The 27,232-nt window shown below is 31.0% G+C and overlaps 1 protein-coding gene across 2 annotated transcripts in view; it reads right to left on the minus strand.

Moving 5' to 3' along the window:
• LOC143249333 (importin-4-like) overlaps positions 1-27,232 on the minus strand; it is a 94,115-nt gene that overhangs the window by 57,923 nt on the left and 8,960 nt on the right. For both annotated transcript variants that reach the window (XM_076498985.1, XM_076498996.1), the window contains exons 3-13: positions 24,604-24,689; positions 21,766-21,807; positions 20,082-20,214; positions 18,326-18,480; positions 17,213-17,255; positions 16,013-16,078; positions 14,343-14,444; positions 8,223-8,306; positions 5,630-5,779; positions 1,504-1,557; positions 921-1,036 (exon numbers count right to left, since the gene is read on the minus strand). In XM_076498985.1, coding sequence (XP_076355100.1) covers positions 921-1,036; positions 1,504-1,557; positions 5,630-5,779; positions 8,223-8,306; positions 14,343-14,444; positions 16,013-16,078; positions 17,213-17,255; positions 18,326-18,480; positions 20,082-20,214; positions 21,766-21,807; positions 24,604-24,689 — 1,031 coding nt within the window. The remainder of the gene's footprint in view (positions 1-920; positions 1,037-1,503; positions 1,558-5,629; positions 5,780-8,222; positions 8,307-14,342; positions 14,445-16,012; positions 16,079-17,212; positions 17,256-18,325; positions 18,481-20,081; positions 20,215-21,765; positions 21,808-24,603; positions 24,690-27,232) is intronic.

A 27,232-nucleotide genomic window follows, 5' to 3' on the forward strand; every position in this document is an offset into this window, starting at 1 on the left:
ACTAATATCATGAATTACTGCATAATTGCTTTGAAAGAGTCCAATTCTTGTTCAGAATGTAAGTATAACACTGTGAGTTGGACACAAATGGCAAAATACTCAACACATTCTAAACATTATTCATGTTTCTGTAGAATGAAATGACCTAACTTCTGAAACAAGACCATTCTCCACACCATTATACCACCTTTAGCAGCATACACTGTTAGAAGAACATAAATATGGTCAAGTGCATCACATAGTTTATATTTTACTTACTGTCAGATGAAAAAAAAAAGAAGAAACAACTCAACATGTGCTTCTTGTCATTTAATGTACACTGGTTGCACAGTTAATACTATCGAGGTTGTTCTTCTTGTTTCAATCCAAAATGAAAAGTTTTCATATTGATTTTCAGCTGCCACATAAAAGTTTGTGTAGTGTTATTTGGACTGTATGTTTGTAGACAGTGGAACCCTGACCAGCTCTTAATGAATTACTCTAATGGTATTCACAGCTATTTTCTATCAACAGACAAATTACCACTTTTGACAGATACCAATGAAAAGTGTCTCTGTTCATTGTGTTAGTGAAATGGTCTTTTAAAATGACACTCCTATGATACCCATTTTACAGTCTTACAAACTAATCATTGCATGACTACATCTCTGCATTTATACAGTTTCACTGATCATGAGCTGCATTTTTTATGTGCAAATGTTTTACACACATGTTTAGGGGGATAAGTTTCAAGAGGTTTCAGTTTTTAGCATTTTCAATTCTGTCATTTAAACTCTGGAAGAAATCAACTATAGATTGTAAATGTACACACACACAGAAATATACTGTTTCACAGAACTACCAATTTACCCATTTTAAAGAATGTCCACATTTACAACAAAATAATTTCAATAATATATTAACTCATTATCTCTCCTTACTTGTTTCTAATGCTTTCAGCACAGCCCTCAGCAATAACAGCTATAGCTAGATAAGCTGCTTTTCTTCGGTATGGATCATTTTTACATGAATTTAGTGAATAGTCAATTTCAGCAATCTGATAAAAACAAAGATAAAAATTTAAACAGTTAAATTCATACAAAATACCATCAATACTAATTATCATCACATAAAGATATTTATTAATATACAAAACACAACCTATTTATTGTGATTACAATGCTTACCAATAATATTTAACTAGTTTCCATGCAAAATATTTCTCTTTATAAATACATAACTAGACAAAGAACTACAAACATTGCTATAAAAAACATCTATAAAACAAAACACAGAGTGGGAATGTGGTCTATGTCTAATTGTTTTTTTTTAGTTCAATCTGTAACAGAAAATTACATAATGATGTACTGATATCTGCATAGATAAACTTTTCTTATTTCAATCTATTATGAAGTCACAAGAAAAAGGTTTCCAATAGGATTGAAACCACTTCTTTTACAAAAAAAAACCTGATAACATTTCATTTATAATGATGAAGTTCCTAATCATATATTTTAACCTTACCAGTGGGGGAAGCAATTTTTCTGGTGGAAGATGCAGTGCCATAATGTCAATTACCTGAAAAGATGAAACAACTGTTTACTCTCAGTATATGAACTTTTTCCCATCTTTTCTATAATTCCTTCACACATTATAAAACATATATTTCATTTACTTGTAATTTCAAAGAGTAAACTTGAAAACCAATAAATGTTTAACTGAATATTATTAATAAGCATAACTATTCATCACACCATTCATTTGCTAAAAATAATTTTTTAATTTTGCATCATTTTAAAAGATGCACCACACACAGCTCCTATGCCCCAAAATTGCAATAACAAATTAAGGAAGTATAAGAGGATTCCTGCTCCAACTTCAAATAATGATAATTTAGATTTGCAAACAAAATAAGTAGCTACTGTGATGTGCAGCAGATATTACATTTATACAGAGTATCTTTACGTTTCCTAAAAATATATTTCTGCTTATCTCTAACCAATTCGACTTACAATAAAGAAATACATTGATCAATTAAAAGAAATTACATGAAAATTATTAGGACAACAAACCTAATAAGATCTCTGAAATACCAATGAGACTCCACACTCAGGTTTGCTAGCAACACACATGCTAATTACTCACTAACTACTGATGTAAAATTATTCAAATAGTTACGAACAAGCAGATAATAATAACCATAACATGGTCTGAAGTTACTTTTTGAAGAATTATTTTTCTTTCAGTAATATGTATAAATATATATTTACACACACATGCATATTTTCATAAATTTAAAATTATCTGTCACTTCTATAACATGAAATTTACTATGAAATAATAAAAGTTTCATCTTTCCTAATTAAGCAATGTTTCGAACAGTAGAAACTAATCTATACTCTACTGTCATCATATGCTTTTTTTTGTATTCCACTTAAATACCTATCGTGTTTTATTTGTTCATTTTTATCTTATGTAGAACCTGAAAAATTGATGGTCAAGGACATATGTTTTGTTTAACACTTTCCACATGGGCTTGGTTGATTTGATTAATTTCACAACCACAAAATCATCATTAAAGTTTCTTTACTATAACTTTTAATATGTGTGCACAAAATCTGACTATCTTTCAGTAAACATTACAAATATTTTATACAAAAAAATCATGCCTTTTTTAATTAAGTATTTTTAATAAAGATTTGTCCATCAATATATACAGTTAGAGTACTGAATGCTCCGAGAGACAAGTGATTATAATGTTAACATTAAAAATGCTTTTCTCTTCTGAAACATTTTAATTTCTTTTGCATACCTCTAAAACAACCTAAAAATATCAAATATTTTGTTCAGTAAAACTTTATATCTTATCTGTAATTTTCTATACCCTAAATCTTTATAGACTGGTTTGATCTACCTTGCAACCCTATGAAAAAATATAAAAAAGATCTAAATTATCCTTTTCTTTCTGGAATGACTACAAATTGTAACATTAACCTACATGTTTATTATAAATACCTTAAGGTCTGTAACAGTATACATTTTTTTATACATTTTATTTTCTTTGTCTTTTTAAATTGTGTCTCACTAGTAAACATAGCACATGTTGTAAATCACTTGGCAAATATGTAGTTCACATTATTTGTTGAGCAACATAACAAAAGCTGCTCATGAGTATACCTTGTGAAGAATTTGTTTTTCTTTCTTGTTTAATCTAATAACTTTTTAATTTTTACATTTTAGTTACTTTTGCATCAATAAAGAACATTAATAATAAAGAATATTTGCTGTCAAATGCTGATAAAATTTGAACCCACTTTTTTATACTTAGTAAGAGTACATTAAATTCTTATTTATTTAAATAATGCAACTAAGATCACAGAACCATAAAATATACAAGGCAAACAATGTTCTATGACCTGTCATACTTCAATGTTTTCAGAAACATCAGGGGTGAAAGGCCATTTCATTGCATTTGTTGACTCACAATCAAAGCTTTATTGAACTACTATTTTATAAATTTATATCATTAAGCTTGGTATCAAACTCTAGATTACAATTCAAATTTTGATATTATATATTATTTAAAAAGTAAATACTGAAAGAAACACACCTAAACGTAAATCTCTGTGTGTCATTAGTATGTTGAATGTAGAGCTGGTTCAAATTAGATGTTTCTGATGTCAAAATACAAAGTCTACATTTTGTACAAATTAGAAACACAAATTATTGATAATGAAAAGAAAGAATTTAAAATAATCTTTTTACTTTTCTAGTGCTGAACTATGACTCTATTTAGTGAATCAAATACAGTGTCCCTTCTCACCTCATTCTATTTTCAGAAATGGTCACTTATATGCAAGTATTTCAACATATAACATGAATAACTAATTGCAAGCTAAGAATATCTCAGTGATTTTCCTAGTCATTTTCAAATATAACATGTGCTCTCTCTTTCTTTTGAGACAAACCTTCATGCTGGTAGTTGAATTTTTAGCCTAGTTGAAATTTCACTTTTTTTTTAAGACCAAAACACAGCTTAGTTACTAAAATTTATAAATGATAATGAATGTTTGTGGTGCTGATGTAAGAATTTATGACTTTTGTATTATTCAATTGTATATATAAAACCTAAAAAATATATTATTTCTCATCCTCCATGTGTGAAATTTCTCAAGGCTTAGCAAGCTGTGACAAGCAACAACTGAGTACAAAGGTCATAACTAGAAAAGATAATTGTTTTATTTATTTCTTTATTTACTGTCCACGTTGGAAGAAAAATCTATCTATATATATGTATAATAACTGAAATGCGACTATTTTTCAAAACACTTGTCCACTAAAACGCAGCTAAGACAGGTCATTTTGCAAAGACAAAAGATCAGTTTTATATTATTTGATATGGTAACATAAATACATGTGTGCAGTCATTGTAACTTATGTACTGTTAGTTAGGGATGACTGAAAGATCAATATAATAAAATTATAAATCTATATAAATGTATAATCTGTAGTCATTCTAATACAAAAAAAGGCACAGCTTATATTTAGTTCCTGGTTATGAAATCAGTGAAATTGGCTGAACTTGTACAATGATTCATTAGTATAAACAATAAAATATATAAATCTATATAAATGTACAATGTAATGAGATTTAAGCAATTTAGTCTAAATATTTATGTTTTCATGTTATAATCTATTGTCATTCTAATATGAAAAAAGGCATAATTTATATTTAGTTTCTAGTTATGAGATCAATGAAATTGGCTGAACCCATACAAAGATTCATTAGTATAAATAACAAAATAGTTTTTTCTTAAAAAATATTTGATAAAACTATCTAATGTATTTTTGACCTTAAAATGAAAATTAATTTGCATATTGGATTGACCACATGTGAAGATAAAAAAGGCATGAGAAAAATACTGCTAAACAAACCTTAGGACTAGTGTCTCACTCTGATTACCACAAGAGAAACTTTGAACTGAAATGAAACAGACAATATCCTTTACTGAAAACAACTTAATATAATACATCATTTGAAAGATTAAAACTTGTTCTTCCTATTGGTTATAAATAATATTCTATAATACAATAAAGAGAACCACCAGTAATTTGCAAGAGAGAGAGAATGTGACAGGTAGGCATGGGTAGTGGGTTCTGAATTTCTAGTTTATGGCTCTGCAAATGAATAAAATTGAAGGTTACAATATTAGACATTGATTTATTTATTATAATGATTAAGTGATGTTAAATTTCATATTTCAAAGAGCAATGATAAATAAATTAGGAAAGGGAAAAGACAGAGACAAATGTTACAATTCTCATACTAGGGAAGACTGAGGATGTTTTGAAAATAATTTGTTATAATATTAAAATTAAAACTTGTATAGTATTAAAATTTTATTTATTAACCATGTTTTGATGTTAAGATTAGTTGTAGAAATTGAAAATACAGTAGCACAATTAAAGTTTGAAGATAACTCTCTTAAAGGATGCAACATGCTCACTCTGAACTATGCACAGCAAAAAAGTTAAGAAAGGATTATATATTTTGAAAATAGATCATTAAATCACTATTACATGGCAAACCGTTTTGAACATTTGTTGATAATAAAAACATTTATATTACTCCACGATAAAATGCTCTAACCTGGGCAGCAAAAGATGATGGAACGTCTTCATCTTTTTCATCTTCATCATCACTATCTTCTTCATCTTTGTTGTCATTCTCAGAATGTTCACACATGACAGAAAAGAGGACACTCAGTATACTACTTACAAGTTTCAGCTTGATTATTACCTAGTTAAATTAGGAAGGACAATACACTAACTATAGCATTACAACTTAAATGTAGCATTTTCACAGTATATGATGGAGGATTCATCAGTTTTAATAGTGTGTTACACATTTAAAGGAAATCACAACTAAAAGCTTGGTTGATAACATATTTGTAGTAAATTAAATTATAGAAGATGACTCAGTAAACCAAAACAATTATAATTTCATGTAAAACAATATCCAAGTTTTTCCTATATACAGTGTACTGTGATAGGTTGTAATTACTATTTCAAATTATAAGGGACATAAGAGGATACACATATATGCCAAGATTAGCTTCTATAATTTCAAGCCTTTGGATAGTTTGTCTAACAGACTTGTTTCTTCAAATTCTTAAGTGCTATACATTATATAACATTACTTGTTACATCTATGACATTTAAGTTTACAAATTATTTTAGATTGTTTTATGTATGATATCTTTTGTCTTTGTACCTCATATGCACTTATGCATAAAATATGTACAAATACATATTTAGGTCCAGACATAGTATAAGAAATATACATAAACTTGTTAGCATATAGATTAAAGTTTCTAACTTCATATTTAGAATTTCAGGATTATTTATCCCTTTTCAACTGTTGTTATAACTATTTATGTTAGCCATTTTATAAAGAAAATGTATAATGAAACCAGAATACATATTAAGTTTCTAACTTCATATTTAGAAGTTCAGATTATTTATCCCTTTTCAACTGTTGTTATAACTATTTATGTTAGCCATTTTATAAAGAAAATGTATAATGAAACCAGTGATATTAGTACAGAATAATAATAATATTTAGAATGTAAAGTATATCATAAGAGACAAACCAGCTTACATTTTAATTTCAACAGTATTGTATTAAAAAATTGCAGTTACATTACCAACTCATTATCCTTATAAATTATCATAAAGAATTAAAAAACATTAAAATATTTCTAAATGAGACTGGTTTCCCAAACATTATGATTTACATTACTGTAAGTAAATGCTTAGAATGTTAAAGGTATTAAAAAAATACACTCTAATGTTTCTAAACAAACAGTTTCAATGTATAAAATATTAACACAAATCAATAAACATATAATAAATGTAAAAATGCAACTGATTAAGCTATGCTCTAAAATCTATCCACTTGTTAATTTAATGGTACTATTTAAACCTCAGAATATAACAGAATATTTATCACATATAAGGACAGAATTTTACACTTAAGTTTGATGTGATATGTGTATATACGAATTTAAATACACACACTTTACTGTGTGTTTTATTAAAGAACTAAGTGCTTAAAAATGTGCATAAAAGATCTTGCAAATTTTGTGACAACTACTAATCACAGACACATGGCAAAAATGATACTGTCACACATCACAGTTGGTTTAGAATCCTCACCAGAGATCTTGTTTGTTTGTAATTTAAGCACAAAGCTACACAATGAGCTATTTGGCCTCAACCTACCACAAGTGTTGAAACCTGGTTTTAGTACTGTAAGTCTGCAGACATCCCAATGTCCCACTAGGGTCCCAAAAGACTTGAGAAGAAACTGAACAAGTTGGGTTCATCAACAAGATTACACAAAATTATATAAAAATTATGATGAGTTAAAATATTTATTGACAGTTTAGTGTAGAAAGACAGAAGATAGGTTATGCTCTCTAAAAGTAAATTGGCAATGTATGTTAAATTTTTCCACTCAGAATGCTGAATCTCAAAAACACAAAAACAAAAAAACTTGCAATTCTATGAAAGAGTAAATCTTTAAATATAAAAGGAAGTATAAAATATAAAACTTGAGATGAATTGATGTTTTAAAATTTAAAGTGTAACTCAAAATACACAGAGTACCTTAACCCTTTTGTGACTAGACCAGACATTTTGTAATGCAGGAACTAGGGTTTGATTTCTTTTGAATTTTGCGCAAAGCTATATGAGGGCTACCTGCACTAGTTATCCCTAATTTAGCAGTGTAGGACTAGAGGGAAGGCAGCTAGTCATCACCACTCACTGTCCAATTCTTGTGCTACTCTTTTACCAACAAATTGTGGGACTGACCATCACATTATAATGCCCCCACAACTCAAAGGGCAAGCATGTTTGGTGTAACAGGAATTCGAACCCAAGACCCTCAGATTACGAGTCGAGTGCCTTAACTACCTAGCTATGCCAGGCCTGAAACTGGGGAACATTAAAAAAAATGTGATAAAGATTTTTATTTGATTGACTTGTTATATACACATTATTCAAGAAAAACCATACAATACTGGATTCAGTGCCAAAATGCTCATCAAAATATGCACAAATGGCCACTGACAATAAAAATTGTGGATGTACCAAATATATCCCTATAGTAAGGAAGTGGTTAAAAATATTCTTAATTAAGATAATAATATACTGATAAGGAAAAAATAATTTCTTACTTTTTTCTTCAGTCTTATAACCCAGCTGATAAGTGACATAGCCTTAACCCTGACTCTGTCTCCTAGCTTCTGGTCTTTAGCTATCTGCAAGACAGTAAAATAATTTATAACATACAATTAAATTTTTAATTTATTTAAGCCAATATTACAGAGTAATCAAAACACTGAAAGTATTACTTAAAAAAATTATAACAAATAAAAACATCAATAAATGATAAAAGTAATTTAGTATTATTGACAACAACTAATGAAAAATAGTCTTAATTTCTGGGAAGTAGTATTAATGCACATCTTAAAAATGATATAACAATAACAAAAATAATATATTCACATTTAACTATTCTTTGATTACCACAAAGTCACTTTGAAACAATGTATTTGTTTTCTTTTATGTCTCATAGCTTTAATATCACATTACCCAAAGGTAGGTCTATGCTAGTTAACATAATTTAGCTTTAAATAATGTAAAATGCTAAAATCTTTACACAGACTCAGAATTAATTTTGCTACATATTTATAATTTAAGTTGAAATGTAACTGAACGACAAAAAAACTTAGACTTTTCTTTTTCAGACTGCTCAATATTATTGCGCTACATTTAACACTCCTACGAAAAGTGGGGCCTAATAGGTCCCAAAGCAACTTGAAAGGTTATTAATATTAGGCTAATAATTTTGTATTTAAATGAAATTGCCATTTAAATCCATTAATGAATGGATTAACAAGATTCCCACTGTCCCTATCTACTATCTAGCGAAACCACAGCCAGGGGAACGGGCTTGGAGAAATCAGGACTAGAAACGTCTTTTCGTAGGAGTGTTAACATCTTATATATGAGACAGGTACATAATTAAACTGTTAGTGTTGCTTTATACCTGTTGGTTGGTTGATTAGCATTTTATGGCACAAAACCACTAGATTATCTGTACCAAACAACTTGTAAATGATTCAAAATAATTTGAAACTTGTAAAAAGGAATCATGTTAAAAAGACAAAGTCAATTTCTGAACTAAAAACTTAAATAGCATTAAAAAGGCCAATAACCCCTTAAAATTTAAAAGCATTTGTAAGGTGAACAGTGTCACTATTGCCAATGACACTTTCCAGTGTCAGGGATAAACTTGTGTAGAAAACATGTCTAAAATGGTGCCATCGTTCAGAGTCGTAACAATGGCATGACACTAAAATGTGGACTGTTGTGACTTGAGTGTCACACACACCACACACTGGTGCATCAGTCCCAGATAAAAGAAAATAATAAGTTAAAAAACTGTGACCAATGCATAGTCTAGTTAGGACAACTTTCTCCTTCTGATCTTTATAGATACAAGATGGCCAAAGTCCAATAGAAGTTTTTATCTGAAAAGCTTTTTATCACTTTGCACATTCCAAGGTAACAGAATTATACTGCCCACTGACCTTCCAAATCTTGTCCTATATAACTTTGGAACTAGTGGTAGAAGAGATGTTGATTGTGATTTTAATCCAAGATTCCTTCTGCTGATGTCTTACCTGCTGATCATGTGCACAGGTCTGCTGAAAAGCAATGCAGTTCAAAAGTGTGTAATGTCTATGAAAGGTATCCCAGGTCTGATTGTGAGCCGTCTATAATATGTGGCAGGCAGGATTCCACCACAGACAAAGATACCATGTAAAACTTTGAGGTTTCAGAAATACACTGAGCTGCTGCTTGGACAATACAGTAAGTCACTGCTGCCACACATTTATTTATCAATGGCTGACAAATGACGGCAGGATCAAGTTATGACGGAGCAGTAAAAGAGGGCTAGTTGGTTTGGTTCAGCCCCCACTGTGGCATGCAGGTCAGGTGGCATCAACCACAGCCAGTCTCTCTCAAAATGACAGGAAAATGATCACTGTCCCATGGGTTACTGTCAACCCTCCATGAAAGATGAAAGAAAAGTGAAGGGGAGTAGACTGAGAAATCAATAGCAGTAAAAGACTGACTGGATGCATGAAAATAAGTATAAACTCCAGTATTGAAGAAAGAAGGGTTGTGATCCAAGATCATGTGTTCTATGGAATGACCCCTCCCAATCAATATCAGCACCACCTCAAAAGGGATTATGTTCATTAAAATCCCCCAGGATTAAAAAGGGAAATGGTAACTGCTCAGTGAAGGGATCAAGGTCTCTTCAGAAGCAACAAAGAGAGAAAAATTATGAAGGAAACATGGATGGCTATGACCTCCAAGGGTGTATCAAGTGGCTGAGATAGAGCAGGCAGATCCTGGTCAATCAGCAGTGAAACACCTCCACGCACTTATTGATCATACAACTTGTCACTACAGTATAAAGAAAACTGTCGAAAAGTGACTATATCGACAAATTTCAAAAACGTTTCCTGTAAGGAAAGACACACAGGAATTAATCAGTACTTTGATATCGTTTGAATTAGAATGGAAACCTCAACAGTTCCACTGTATCAGTGTGGCAATTTTTACTTACAGGGAAGAGTAATGGGCAAAGATCCCTTCTATTTTTGATCATGTCTTTTCTCTTTCTTTTTTTTTAATAGAAAGAAGTCTATTGACCTCCATGGATCTTGCCCTGGGTCGAGTGGGTAGGTCTCTGTCATTGGAAGAAGATTCCAGCTACTGAGGGAGTGAGCAAATAATCAATCTGCATCTCAGGGCCAGAGAAAAAGATAAACCTGAGGAAACACCACAACCTAAAACCAATGGAAATGTATTCAGGGTGCTGTTGGAAAGAATGGTGGACACAAAGATGGGTGTTGATGTTGACTCATGAACTTTCTTAAGAATGGAGGGCAAAAGACTTTTTGTGTGGTTTGAAAATGACTCTGTTGGAGGCAAAGAGAGATCTGTCTGCACTCTCACTGTAGCAGTAGAATAGACTGCAGCAGGATATGTCCGAGATAAAGTGGCAGATGGTAACTTTTGAGCTTCGAAGTAAGAAGTGTTGTGAACTGTTTTCAAATGCTGTACCCCTTTTCCCTCCACCCACCTAGGGCATGAATGAAAATAAGATAGGCAAGAGCCACTACAATTAATACAATGAGAGTCCATTTTGTACTCATAGACACTACCATCCTTGACACCACAATGAGCACATGTCAAGGAACCATGACATGATGTTTCTGAGTGACCAAACCACTGACACTGGAAACATCTGAAAGGGTTCAGAATATATGGCTGTACTTTGTAATTTAGATAACCTGCCTGGATGGTGGCAGGTGAACGTGGTGATATAAACATCAAAATCGGAACAGTGGTTGGCCTCAAATTCCATCTTTGCAAATGGAGATATGCTTCACTGCAGAAACTCCTCAGGTGGACAAACCAGCAAGGATCTCTGACTCAGGAATGTTCTTCAAATCCCTCTCAACAATAACTCCTTGTGAAGAATTAAAAGTAGCATGGGGAGTAACTTCAATGGCTATGTTCCCAATGGCCTTTCAATGCAAGAAGAGTTCACAGTGTTTTGAAGTGGATGTTTCCATCAAAATGTTCCAAGATCATAGCTTTTTTACTCACAATGGAGAGCCAGCAAGCCACTCTAGTCCTTTTTTATTCAGAAAATTACTGGTTCAGAATCTTCAAGAAGTGGTAATTTACCTATGGTCTGTTTTCACTATTTTATTTTTATTTGGGGGGTCCATAATAATGAAGGAATATTTTGGTGCCCACTGACCCCACCCACCATGAAGCCCTATGTAGAGGTGCACTACAATGCCAAACAATGACACTACAGCCACAACAGAGTTTAATGAGCACTATACCAAAGCACCAGCATCAGATAATGTCCTCAACAATAGAATGTAAGGTCACAGTGGTGTCTTAGGGTTGGAACCCTCAACCAACAGGATCCTCTCCTCCCCTTCATAGATCGCCATTCACAGCACACACGTGAGTGGATGTCTAGATCCCAGAGGAGGTAAACTGAAAGAACAGAACCTTTTCTGGGAGGTCCCCTCACCATGTACAAGAATCCACACTGAGGGGTGCTTTGTACTGTTTCACTTTGATTCCTAATCATAAAACTGTATGTTAAAAAGGCTGAATGTCAAGCAAGATGTATTTTTTATTTCTATTTAAAACATGAAAACACAATTACTGTTGTATGTATTAATTATTAACCTACATGTAAAATTATTATTTCATTTCAATGGATTACCTGTAAAATAAAAGGATTTTCATTGAAATATAAATTACTATGCAAATTAGTGCTCTAGAAAGTTTGAATTTTCATTAAGTTGTGTTCCTCGCTTTCAAAGTAAAAATATACCTTTTGTTACAGATCTAGTTTAAAAAAAGAAAAAAGTAATATACCTTACCCAGCAACAGATACTGGATGCATTTTTAGCAGAATAATAAAAAAAATGGTTCCAACACTCAACAAACATGTTCCACAACCAGCAAGTTTATGATGTCATCTTCATTTTTCAAGTAGTTAAGCAGTAAGATGGTACTAAGTATGATTATTAGAACTGGGCAATTTAATTACTTATGAATAGCAATTACATCGACTAACATCATATAAATTAATCAAACTTACAATTAAGTCAATTAATTGAAGTCAGTATTTCTGATGATTAATAGTTTAAATTATTTCAATAGTTAATCAAAATTATGATTCAACTGACTGTCTCAAAAATAATCAACTAATGAAAATTATTTTCAATGATTTGAATCCAAGTAATCAAGAGGGGGTTTGTGGTTTTAAGGTGTCAGGTTCAATCCTAAGGCCATCAAAATTGCTTGTTCTGTCTTTGTCACAGCAATACTACGACAACTATTTGTTACTGTCACTAATTTTGAAATACTGGTTAGAGGGAGGGAAACTGTATTGCAGCATCTACTGTCAACTTTTATTTAGTATTTGTACACACCATGGTTTGAAGAACACTATACTAATCAAAAAAAGAAATGTAATGAATTGATGGAGCCATCAAATAATTTATTAACAAATACCACTAATCACTTAGCTCTAGTAGTCACATACATACACACACAGTTTTTAAAATAAACTATAATTTATTGAGCACAATGTTACTATACTTTGAAATTTCCAGTTGTATATGAAGTAGTGCAAGCAATCTCAATATTTTCATAAAACATAAAAACAAAAAAATAAGTAGTCAGAGTACGGTTGTAAAGATCAAGTATCACTTGTTATCGCAGTTCAATAATAGCCTAAATGATCACCTTAGTTTAATTATTAACTAATTATTTCATCTTTGTTACTAGATACTTATTATAAAGTAAAATTATTTTATGTTTGGGTTTGTAATATGCTGTCATCTTCATGGAAGTTCTGAATGAGACTGTTTGTGGTGATAGCATGTATTCACTTCTTGTTCTTTATAGAGGCTGGTGTAAATCCACTCACATGGGATTTCTCCCACTAGATCTTGAACAATGAACATATCTGAATGTGTACAAGAGAGGTATGTATCCAGATTCTGCTGACCTCTATGCTAGGTTAAATCGGTGTCTTATCAGTTAAGTATATGTCGAAGCCTTCTTTTATTTTTTCTACTCCATAATTGGCATCCAATTAATTTAGTATTATTCTACTCTATTGTATGGTATTTTCTATTATGCTAAATTACTGCAGATAGACCGATTGATATCAGAGTCTCTAAAGTCTATTATGTTCCTTAGTCCTTTAATCCTCCAACGTATTAGGATTTTTGCTCTCCAACAAGTCTTCTGGTGGGTTCTAACTGTAACTGTACTGAGCTGTTTTTTTTCTAAGTACTATTCTAACTTTATGCAACTTACACATCTGTATGTTCTCAAACAGACCTTCATTATACATGAACATGGTTGTATGTCTGTAAGTCCTTCCTGCTTATTCTCACTGTACCCTTTCTTTATTTTACTTATGTTCAAGATATCCATCATTAATTTCCATGCAACTAAAAGGTGGAACTTCTATCAAGTCTTAAAATTAGCACATACATAGTTATCTTAATTGTATTTATTTTACTAACTAATATTCAAACAATATATTAAGGTTTATGAATTAAAATACCGTAGCACAATATATGGTTTCAGATGTTTATTACATTTTCTTGTCTTTTGAAATACCACAATAAAATTAATGCATTTGTTAAAATTGTATACAGATTTACCCTTATGAACACTTCAAGTAAATTCTTAATGTGTGGAACAATAACAGCAACTTCTGATTCCACAAGTTCATCAAATATTTCCATTGCTTCACAAGCTAAATCCTGCAATACAAATTGTGAATATATTAATAAATAGTTGCATATTTTTCATCAGATAAATGAAGTTTCATGAAGTTTAATACACCACTTTCACATCCACCAAAAAATCTTCACAAAAAGAAGAAAGTATGCACATACACACAAAAAAAATCAGCTAATGTCACTTACATCATTCACTTGAAATAAACAAATAACAGTTGTTTAATTTAAAAGTTACACTAATTATGAAAGCTTCCAATAAAGTTCATAACAAATTTACATAAAATATTTAGAATTCAGAAACTGTCTATCAAGTTATCACTTAAGTAATGTCTGATTTTAGGTTCAAAAAAAGAGAAAGGATTTCAAATGCTTTTAATGTTATTTAATCAATAATGTATGTTCCACTATTATCAGTTACTTCCTGCCAATGATTTACGAGCTTCTAAATGCCACTCCTATAAAATTCTTGGGGCTTGGAGGAAAAGAATGTAGAGGGTAATTCTGACATCTTTATGTGTTCCAAGCTCTCTTCCATCACAATAGTTCTACAAACTTTTGAATAGATGATAATCAGAAGGGGCAAGGTCTGGAGAATAAGGAGGATGTGGAAGTTTTTCCCATTCTAGCTCTTCAAACTTTGCAGATGTAATCTTTGCTGTATGGGGTGTTGCATTATCCTGGTGTAACACAACACCTTTACGACTGATAAAAGCACACCTGTTTACTTTCAGTGCAACATTCAAGTCTTCTAACTGTTGATAATAGAAGTCTGATGTAATAGTGACATTGAGTGACAGCAACTCAAAGTGGATCACACCAACAATATCCTACCAAATGCTTAACAAGACTTTCCTAGGTTAGAGGTCCATTTTGGGCTTTATATACCTAATGTGCTCCTCAGACACATCAATATTCATAAGGGTTTATTTGATTAATGATCTGAAAAAGTGGAGTTAGGTTAGTTTCTTTTATTTGTCTGAACGTTTTTATACATGTCCTACTACATATTTTAGTCACTAAAGCCTTCTACAAAGACAGAAATGATGATGCACTTTCTGTATTAAATTTTTGGACATTACTTACAGGATAACATGATAAAAACAATCACGGTTTGGTCTAAATTTCGTGCAAAGCTACACGAGGGCTATCTACACTAGCCATCCCTAACTTAGCAGTGCAAGAAGACTAGAAGGAAGGCAGCTACTTATCACCACCCACTGCCAACTCTTAGACTGCTTTTATACAAACAAATAGTGGGATTGACTATCACATTATAATGTCCCCATGGGTGAAAGAGCGAACATGTTTGGTGTTACGAGGATTCAAACCCAAGACCCTCAAATTATGAGTCAAGTGACTTAACCACCTGGCCATGCCAGGCTTCTATAAACAATGGTAAAACATTGCTGACATGGAATCATCTTTGATGTGTATTTGTCTAGAGCCTCTAAGTTTCGTTCAGTACCTTCTACTTCTAGACCCCAAGCAGATACAGTGCATACAAATTTCAATGCTAGTAGTATATTCTCTGTCTAAATTATTCTCAAAACAGAAGAAAATTATATTTATATTTTAAAACATTTTCTTACCTCTTTATGGAGAACAAGATAATTTATTACTGCAAGCACAGCTGGAATCATGTACTGAATTTGCTTCTGAAATACAAAACAAGTCATGAAAAAATATATTTTGTAATGAAAAGTAAAACAGAAATGTAATACCAATGTCTTTCAAAAAGCACAAAAAATTACACTTCAAGCACTAAAATTTTTATGTAAAGTTCATATTGGAACACCACAAATCACTGAGTACAAAACAGATTTTAAATGGGAGAAAATACATTCAGCAATTAAACAGAAATGCATATTGATACTTTTACATTCATTGTTCTTGTTCATTTTTCACTGATATAATTTGAATAGTTAAAACTGGAATGTAATGTTTAATCATTGTTTAATAAACACAGAAGTACATTATAGCAAATAAATTTTAAATAAATTAGTAAAGGAATTATCTAAAACCTACAGTAAAATCCAGTGACAGCTTTTAAATTTCCAATATGTTAATGAAAAAAAAGGTTTCATTTGACCACTTCATGTTGATTAACTGTGAAGATCTATTATTAGCATATTAGTTAAATAAAAAGGCACAGCAACTCAGATAATATTCTCTTAGTTAGTACACTAGGATGCATTTTGATATACTTTAACAGTAGAGAAATGATAGTTAGTACACTAGGATGCATTTTGATATACTTTAACAGTAGAGAAATGATTGTACAATAAAATTTAAAGAAACATTGTTACAATAAGTAAAAAGAGTAAGAATTTATGTAATCCAGCCATCTTTTTTAACAGAAATTCAGAATAGAACAAAAGGTTATCTGGCCAAATCATTGCTCACATTACCTTTCAATAAAGTACCATAAGTTTATACAAACAAACAACTTTGCCATTGTGCAATTAATTACAATGATGTTAATGAAATCAATTTTGACAAGCCACAAATGTGAAACATTTTCTATCCAATGTAATATCTATGAATGAATTCTTGCTACTGCTATGAAATGAATGTACAATTTATAACATAAAGCACTGAATATAATTCTGTCAATACAACTTGCAAGCAGTTGATATGAGATGTCCATATGCATTTTGCAGTAATATTTACTATACAGTGGTATAGTCTCTCATGAAAATACACTGAGTTAATAAAAAGATAAGAACCTAACCACTATCTAAACCATTACAAATCTGTGTATTGATTGCACAGATTAAAAATGAACTTACCATTTCATCTGAACCAACATAGCTGACTAAACTGGTGAGAATTCTATAGTTTGGAAAAGCAAATATATAAGAAATTAAGTATATTTTTCACCAGGTATTTTTGTTATTAATGCAAGTTTCACTATTATTTCCATTGCCAACAGCTAAAAAAACGTCTTGAAATAACATTCTTGTAGATATGTAGAATTCACTAGTTAATATTGTACACTCAAACCTTCCAATTAAAGAGATTTCTGCTATTTTCCAAATTTATTTTGGTTTGGTTTATCTATCTCCACTAGATGTTCCTAATTTAGCAGTGAAGGGTTAGAGGGAAGGCAACTAGTCATCACCCACTCTCAACTCTTGCCCTACTCTTTTGTCAAGGAATAATGGGATAGATCATCACTAATAATTCCCCCAAGACTGAAAAGGCAAGCATGTTTAGTGAGACAAAATATAATTTATTTTGGAACAACTCATCTTTCCCTGATTAATTTCCTAAAAATGCTACTGATTTTGTAAAACACAATATTCAGAGGTAATAACACAACTGAATTGTATATCTAGAATAACTTTTAAATTTTTATATCTTATAAGACAGAACAAATAAACTACGTGTGTAATATTAACTGACATATTCTTGAATTAGACTAAGGAAAACAACATGTTCCAGTTTTTTTAACAGCTGCCAGTGAATTATCATATCTTTAATGGCAGATAATGTTAATAAGGAAATTGCTAGAAAGTGTATATAACAACTAAATGTTAAGTGTTTTTAAACTTCCAATATTTTAATAGCTTTAAACACAAAGTTTTATCAATTTAAATCTTGTGTAAGTGAAATACACTCATTGTTGCATAACTCAGTTTAAACATTTTTGTGAATTTGTTGCATTTAATAAAAAATCCCATTCAGTAAACAATTCTCTCATAAAATTAGTTTCAACTTCCATATTTTAAAAGGTAGTGTCTATTTATGGCATGTACAAGTAGACATGAGTGAAGTTAACCAAACAATTTACATTTTTAACGTTCATCAAAACTGTCAGTAAAAAGGTGTCCAAAGCTTGTCAAACACTGTATACAATTACATACACAATAATCAGATTAAACATTTCACTTAGTACTTACTTGATACTATAAAAAGGTATTGTCTCATTTTCCAAAACCTCAATGTTTCTTTGAAATGCAAGGTTTTTCTTTAACATTGTTAATAAAGACTTCAAGTGGGGCTTCAAATGCTCTCCAGCAGATCCAGCAATAGCATTTAAGGTGATTAATGCCATCTATTAAGATTAGAATACAATTTTTTAATTTAATGAATTTAAAAAAAATTGTAATTATCTATATTCTCAAAGTTGCAATTAAATTTACAAGAATAAGAAACAGGCAGATGACAGAAAGACAGTGGCTTCATCAAGGTCATCCATTAACTCATTAAAATGTGAAAAAAACACAAAAATGAATAATCACACATTAACTATGAAATAAAACTATTGTTGTGTTACAGTTAAGTATGAGAAAGTGAAATAATTACAGGTAAATAAATAAATATATCAGAGATAAAGAAAAGGTTATTTTAAGGCAAGTTATTACAAAAAGCAGTTGCAAAGAAATCAATCTAAGTTGTAGACCAATTGTTAATATATCATAAGCACAGTTTTTGTGATTTCTCCACAGAATCTATAGAAAAGAAAATACTTGAAGTACCAAAGTAATTCAGGTATGGAAAAAAAATCAATTGCAAAAATGTTATTTAATTCAAAATGTAAAATTTTTTATATGCTTTTACAATTCTTCAAAAGTGTTCAAACCTAAATTTACTGTTAGTATCTGCTTAATTATGATCCAATTTTGATCATTCATATGAGAAAAACAGGTAATTCACTTCCTTTCATCACAACTTTTTTGAAATATTTTTTAACCTGCAAACAAATTATATATATATATATATAACTTGTGTGAATTACTAAATCATTTTTAAATGTATTGTGATTAGAGAACTCAAGTAAGGATTTTGGCATTGGTAAATAAAATAAGTAAAACTTAACAAAGGCATAGTAAACTAGAGGTGCATTCACTAGAGTTCATATCTCTGCCACACATAGTTGATCACATTTGTCTCACAAAACAACAGAAAAAGAAATGGGTACCTATGTCTGTCTTTGTCATCAGAGACGAACCATTTTTGGCAGGACAAGGAGAAATAATATGCCAGATATGTCCACCAAGGCTCATCAAAATCTGACATTTTTTAATTGAGTTATAGAGTAAAAAATAGTGTGAACAACTGGTCCATTTGTTGATAGATACTGAATTTTTGAAACCTTGGTATTTCCTTAATTCTTTAAAATCTAATCACTTCTCAGTTGGGTCATAATACATATGAATATCAACTTTAGTTCAAATAAATTCTGATTTTTTAGAGAAATCTTGCTAACAAAAACAAACACATCTTCATCTATCTTTGGTGGTGTTGGTAATAATAATAAAGTCAATGAAAGGTCACCAAGCTTACTTTAATACTATGGATGCAATTCTTTTACAACAGTGCATTTTGCAGTATGTGTAGTTAAGAACAAAGCTACATAACAGTATCTGTGGTACACCCACCAAACCTGGTTTTAGTGGTACAAACTTCTAAACTTATTGCTGTGCTACTAGTGTGCTGCAAAATAAGAAACACAAAATCTAATACTTTGGGATTTGCCACCTTTCATTGAAATTTGAGAAATACTATTGCATAACAATGACCTTGGGCAAGGAGAAATCAAAGAAAAAGACTGGATCCCTTATATCAGTAAACTATAGTTTGTGTGTTACAGGCATAATTGAAATAATTATAACTGCAAAAAAGATATACATAGAAAGTCTGAGATAGTGTTACCTCCTTCTTTATCATATCATTACTACTGGTATAATGATCCAAGAACTGAAATAATTCTGGCCAACTGTTCTTTACAAGCTCATACTTTGCTATTGTGGCTATCAGTTGAGCTAGAGCATTTTGACATGGTTTTCTATAACAAAAAGTTAAAAAAAAACTCATTTTGAATGTGAAAATTATGTATACATCTTAACTTAATGTGATAAAGATACTAACACACAATAAATAAACTCTTCTTAAATTTAAAAAATATTACCAAGTTACCGTACTAAAAATGATCAAATACTACTTTTGAAAATCACTAAAACATGTTTATGTCTAAAAATAATTTTTGAACAAAAGTTAAAATACAGAATGATATAATCATACATATTTGGTTTCACATCTATACATGTTTTAAGGGTCAATGTATCATTCATAAAACCTTTTAAGAAAACAACATGGAATATTTTATACATGCAACTATACTATTGCATTCATACTATTCAGTTACATAAACTCTGATTTAATCAGTGATGTTGAGAAAACCCACTTGTAGAGAAATATATATGCAAAGCGGCTCATTTGGGTTGAGAAAATATTTTACATAGAAGAGCGAACAACGTTTTGACCTTCTTAGAATCTCCCACTTCTTTCTTTCTTCTTTGCACTATTTCCAAAATCTGTTTGGCTTAGAACAAAAAAATGTAAGATTGAGTATTTTCTTTGTTTTTGGAGAACTGAAATGTACATGATTCTATTAAACCTTATTTAGGTTTAATTCCTCTTGTTTTTTCATTTCCTCCAAGATTTCTTTTCTGCTTCTCTTCATTTCTGAAATTAAATTTTGCATTTTCGTCCAACATGCCTACTGACAACAGCAATGAATTAGAAATAGCATCCTTGAAGATTTCTCCCACTAATATAACTTGGTCACATAGAAATTTTGTTTTATTAAAGATTGTTCACTTAGTTTTTTTGTACTTAAACCTCTATATTAAAACAGAAATCTCCTTTTTCAGGCTTCAGACTATGCAACAACACATGGAACACCTTTACTATTTCATATAACTTGGAAAAATGGTCATCAGTTTTTATACAGATTGGCTAATAGAAATTTATCAACTCTATCAATGATATTATTAAAGCTGGCAAATACATCTAATCCAAGTGCTGAAATGTTGTCCAGAAAGTTGTATTTATTTCAGTCATTTCATTTCACTCTCTCTGATGATAAAAAAACAAACTACCTGCATAAAGATTTCTCTGTTTGTAAGGGTCAGTACCCATTTATTTAGGATTCAAAAATACAAAGCTTTTCATCAACAAATAAGACAAAACAGTGGCATGCATGACAGGATGGCTGGGTGAGTTAAAGCCCCTGCCTTCTACCCCAAAACTGCTTTATGATATTTCAAAAGTTCCTTTTTTGTCCACTGAAGTCCTACCCTTTTAATGTCCCATTAATGCAGTATCTTCAGTAACATTTCTTTAGGTATGCTAAAGCTCTATGAATATAATGTTTTTAAAACAAACACTCTAGCTACCCATGAGTAAACTGCAAGTTATGTTTACACTATCCAGTTTCAGCAATCACCTATAAAATGAACATGGTACACCTCTATCTTACTATTTTCTCACAAAAACAGACAAGAAAATCAATGTTAAGTCATTATATCAATTGAAGTTTTTAAACTATACTTACTCTGTTTCTTTAATTATGACTTGAATTACTGTCTGCTTCACCCTGAAAATGTATGTCCAATTTAATATTTAGGCTGTACAATAATGTTGCTGAATTAAATGAATTTCATAAACATTATAGGAGAGGTTATGAATTAATTTGTCTTAATAGGTTATTAGCTTTTATCACACACACACATCATAATACCAAATGAGTTGAATTTTAATTATTAAAGAACTGAAAACAAACGTTAAAGACATAACATTGCCTACGACTATACAATAAGTTTGGTAACTGGTATTTGAAACTTAACATTTTTCTATACCAAAAAAGTATTTCTGATAACACTTACCTCCTCTCACATTTTAGTTTTACCCCAACAAGGTACAAGTCTTACCTCACTTGCTCCAGTTTTTATATCACACTACATAGCAAGTTAAATCTTGTTATTTTCTTCTCCTACGTCAATGCTTCCCATATTTTAGATCTGTATATAAACTCCAGTTATTATTTCCTGTTCCCTTTTCGATATGGTATAAATCAGCAGACCCAAAATTGGCCATTTAATGGGGAGGATGAATGGGAGAGTGTAAGCAGAAGTAAGTATTGCCAGAAATACATTTTCAGTATAGGAAACTCTTAACTTCCAAAAAATACTTATCTCTTCTCACATTTTAACTAGAATCCCACTTTGACAAGGTGAATACGAGGGCAAGATCTACACAAAGTATCTGTAGAAAAGAGATGTGCAAAAATGAAATATAGTAATAGCACATTAGAGGGGTCTACAATATGGGTATATAGTAATAGCACGTTAGTGGGGTCTACAATATGGGTATATAGTAATAGCACGTTAGTGGGGTCTACAATATGGGTATATAGTAATAGCACGTTAGTGGGGTCTACAATATGGGTACGCTATTTGCTCGTACAACAAGAACTCTAATTACTAGGCAGTAAAGGCAAAACAGCTAAAGAAATAAAACCCTAACATTGTTAAAATTGTATGAATTTCTCTATGCTTCAACCAGGCAGAAGAGGTCCCATATCTCATAAGTGGAATTACTGCACTGTGGACTCAAAACTATATCCAAGGCATAGTCACTAGGGCATGAGAACCACTTTTTTCTTTATCTTTTGTTATGTGGTATTATTGGAACGAAACTCAGCCTGAAAGTTACAGAATATTGCATGTTGATCAATTGTAATTATGAATAGAAGGCAAGCAATCCCAAAGCAGACAAACCAAAGACCCAACCAGAAGAAGTACAAAATGCAACAAACCAAACTCAAAATTACAAGATCTTTCACATCCCACTCAACCTAAAGAAACAGAAATTATCCAACCAGGCATTACAAAAAGAAATCCTAGAACCATAAACTGAGAGGTGAGAAAACATCTCCTGTCCTTAGAATAATGAAAAGGATGTGGAAGAAACCAAGTTCAACCAATGGCACAGGAATTGACATTCTACATGTGATATTATGAAAAGTCAAGGGCTTTCTTCCATGATCATCGATCTGAAGATAATGACCAAAAAGAAGGGCCATGGACACCTCAACTGTATAGTGAAGAATCATCTCTGAATTGGAATTACAAAGAGATTCCCATTTTTGTTGATCATGCTCCTACTATACATATGGGAAGACCATCAAGTATTATTGGTAGGAGAGCACCCAGCTTTGTCTTCTTTTCCTTTAGGTGAATAGGACTGCTGTGTTTGATTCAGTGCACAAGTCATACAAATTGAAAAAAAAAAAGGGTTTTCTTTAATATTCTAGCTTGTCAATATTGGTAATTTGAGTTCCTAATTTGTACGAAATTATAGACTTTGTATTTAAGTACTGCATTCAACCTATCTCATGACACATAAATTGACATTAAGGCATGTTCTCTTAATATTTACTTTTAAATTAAGAAACTAACTAATATAAAATATGAAAATTTGAATTATAATCTATTGTTTGATACCAAACTTACTGACATTAAATCATAAAATAATAGTTCAATAAAATTTTGAATGAGAGTTAATAAATGCTATGACATGGCCTTTGACACATAGCAAAAAGGTCAAGCAAGGCATCTCTCTCCAAAAGATCCTAGGAACAAATCAACCAAAAAACTAAGTACAGAACAAAAGCTAATAACCTTACTAAAGTAGAACTCAACATATGACTACATATAATCCTCTAAAATTTATCAGGGGAACTGTAATAGGCTTCAGACAACAGTTTTGCATTTTTATCTTCTTTGCAGCTGTTAATCAATAATCGAAATGTGGATTTTCCCAGTGATGGAAAACTAAGGCTTGTTGATCCTATAAACAGAGAGGACAAGGCAAGGCAGAACCCTCTCTCAATTGGTCAACAACTCTTTGAACATGCTGAGCAATGTCTGGCAAAGGTGCAAAGGCCATAAATTAGCCCCAATGAAGAAGGGAAATAAGATACTACAAACTTGATGTACTAGGTGCAGAAACACTGCAGAAGATGGGATGTCCATCTGTGGCTCATGGTTAGCTGTCTGAGTAAAGGAAGATGCCAGAAAAATAGAGTACAAATTCTCACCAATTTGCCCTTGACCCCCTCTAATCTCAGCCTCTGAGCTGACAGGAGAAGACACATCAGACCTTCTTTATAAGGGATTAGAAATGAAGCCCACAAAACTGATCATTTTTGAGCAATTTATCTTAAGATTCATTTAAACAAAAAACAAAAAATAAATCACTTCATTACTATAAAGCAATTAATTGAGCAAAATATTTCAAAAACTCTAAATACAGAAGAAACATAACTGCATATAAAGACACCTACAAAAATATGTAGTATTATGTACATGATATTACACAATAACCATACCCATGCTGAGTAGCAGCAGAAAGTTTCATCCACTGTCTTCCTTTTGCAAGTTTTCTTCTCAGTAGTACACTTGCATATTGTCTTACCTACAAATTTGGGTAAAATAAATAAAACACTAGAGTTTTTGTATAGGTTGGATTAAGTTGACAACAATAAATCCCCATTACAGTTTGAACTACTATTCTTATCCATAGCTGAATATTTTGCTAATCTTAGTCACTTATAAATAGTGATACTTAGAACCTTCATCTTTTTAGTTAAATGTAAAATATTCTTATCTGGAAAACACTATGCTTTTAACAAAATGTACCACTGTAGGTAAAAATGACAAATTGACAAACATAAAGTGTAAGATTTTAGAGTTAACAGTACAAGTATTTATAAATTTTGAAAGCTAATAAATATGCAGTGTCTGATCTAAAATTCCTATAATGTTCCACAATAGGACTAAAATTTAAGGTTTAAAATATTTAATATTATCATGTACTGTTGATAATTATAATTTGTACTTTGAATATAAAGTGTGTATATATACACTCAGTAACAATCCTAAAGAACCATTAACAGTTCTAACATATTTATTTTCATGTAAGTTTGTAAAATCAAAATACCAAATCATCACAAGTTTCATAGTTCAAAGACTGCTGTCTCTTGTGTTATTCCACTACAACACTATCAGAGATTTGTAAAAGATATTTTGAAATAAAAACAAACAAAAACAAAACTACTAACCATAGGTTTTTCATTCACTCACTTTCTTTCTTGATGTTTTACTTACAACAAAAACAAAAGTACTGTGTGAACATCTCTATAATTTAATTAAAGTTTGGAACTGGATGATCAATGGGATGTGATAATCAATTAACCACTAGAATTATTAATTAATTATTCTCATAGTTATTCTTGGATAGTTAGAATAATTGAAAATAGTATTAATCAGAAATACTTATTAAAATTAATTGATTATTTTTGCAAGTCATGATTAAGACAAAAATCCTTAAATAATTAAAAATAATTGTGAGAACTCATAATGGGAATATTTCAATTAATGAGAATTTAGATTAATCAAAAACAGTAATCAGAGTCATTAATTTCCATTGATTACATGATAACATGATACTAAATGATGTGATACAGGCTAAAAAAGTATTGATTAAGTCAGATTATCGTCTGACTTAATCATCCTGATCTAAACAGAAGTGAAGGCTAAGATAATAGTAAAATAGGAAATATAATTGACAGGAAAACAAACACAAAAGGCATAAAACATAAATGTATTTTAAAATCTATGATTAATGTTACTATTCTAATGAAGGAGTATCATAAATAAAATTGATGAGTTCAAAGCTGTTGTGGAAACTGAGGATTTTGATATTATTAGTATTACTGAAACTTTGCTGAATTTGAATAATTTTAATGAATTTTTTTGGAAAACTAGGCTACAGAATATTTATTACTTGTAAAGTACTGAAAAAAGGCAGAGGAGTTGCTTTATATCTGAGGAGAGAATCACATCATGTTGAATTGGAGAATATTACAGAAAATAGCACTGAGGCTGAGTCAATTTAGGTTAGTGTTAATGGATATAAAATGAAAAGTCCTGTAATTGGGATTTATTATAGACCACCAGCTCAGAATGTAGATGTTAATGAGAAAATGTATAATAATGAAATTATAATGGTAGCTGAAGATGTTAAATGGGAGAGTTTTTCACCAAGGGAAATTCTTATTTAATAAATCCTTTGACAATGTTAGTTACTGTAAGAGTTGATGAAGGATCTGGTTTACCTTAATTTTCAGAAAGCATTTGAGAAGTTTCCACAAAAAAAAAGTAATTCAAAAATTATATCTGAGGGTGTGAGGGATATGTTATTAAACTGGAGAGAAAATTGATTAGAAAGTAGAAAGCAAAGAGTAGTTTATTAATAGAGTTAAACCTTACTGGATCACAATTAAAGGTGTTGTTCCTCAGTGGATTTTTGGTGTTTATTGGTGCAAAGCAACTAGGCTATCTATGCCAAAAAACTGCCAAAGTTGAAAATTAAAGTAAAATTATGAAAATACGTAAAAAGGAATTATGTTAAAACAAAACAGTCACTTTTGAATTAAAAACTTAGTTATAAAGGCCAAAGGTCCTTAAAAATTTAAAAACACAACTGAGGTGGACAGTGTTACTGTTGTCAATGTCACTGTTCAACATCAAGGGTGAACCCATGATAAAAATATGTCTAAAATGGTGCCGTTGCTCATGGTTGTGACAACGACATGACAGTAAATTTTGTGCTATTGTGACTTGAGTGTCACACAGACCATTCATTGGTTCATCAGTTCCAGATAAAAGAGAACAATTAGTTAAAATCTATGACCAATGTGTAGCCTAAGTTGAACAATTTTTTCCTTCCAATCTTTATGGAAGCAAGATGACCAAAGTTCAATAGAATGTTGTATCCATAAAAGCTTGTTATCACATTGCTCACTCCAAGTCAACTGCCAACTGGTATGGAGCTGAGCTTTAAACACAGGACAGTAGTCAATATATGGGACACACACAGTCATGATAGTTCCAGAGTGGACAGAATTAGCTGTGGTGTCAGTGAGCTCATTCATGCAAATACCAACATGGGCTGGT

This window comes from Tachypleus tridentatus, chromosome 1, assembly GCF_004210375.1.
Source record: "Tachypleus tridentatus isolate NWPU-2018 chromosome 1, ASM421037v1, whole genome shotgun sequence".
In the NCBI taxonomy this organism is placed as follows: Eukaryota; Metazoa; Arthropoda; class Merostomata; order Xiphosura; family Limulidae; genus Tachypleus; species Tachypleus tridentatus.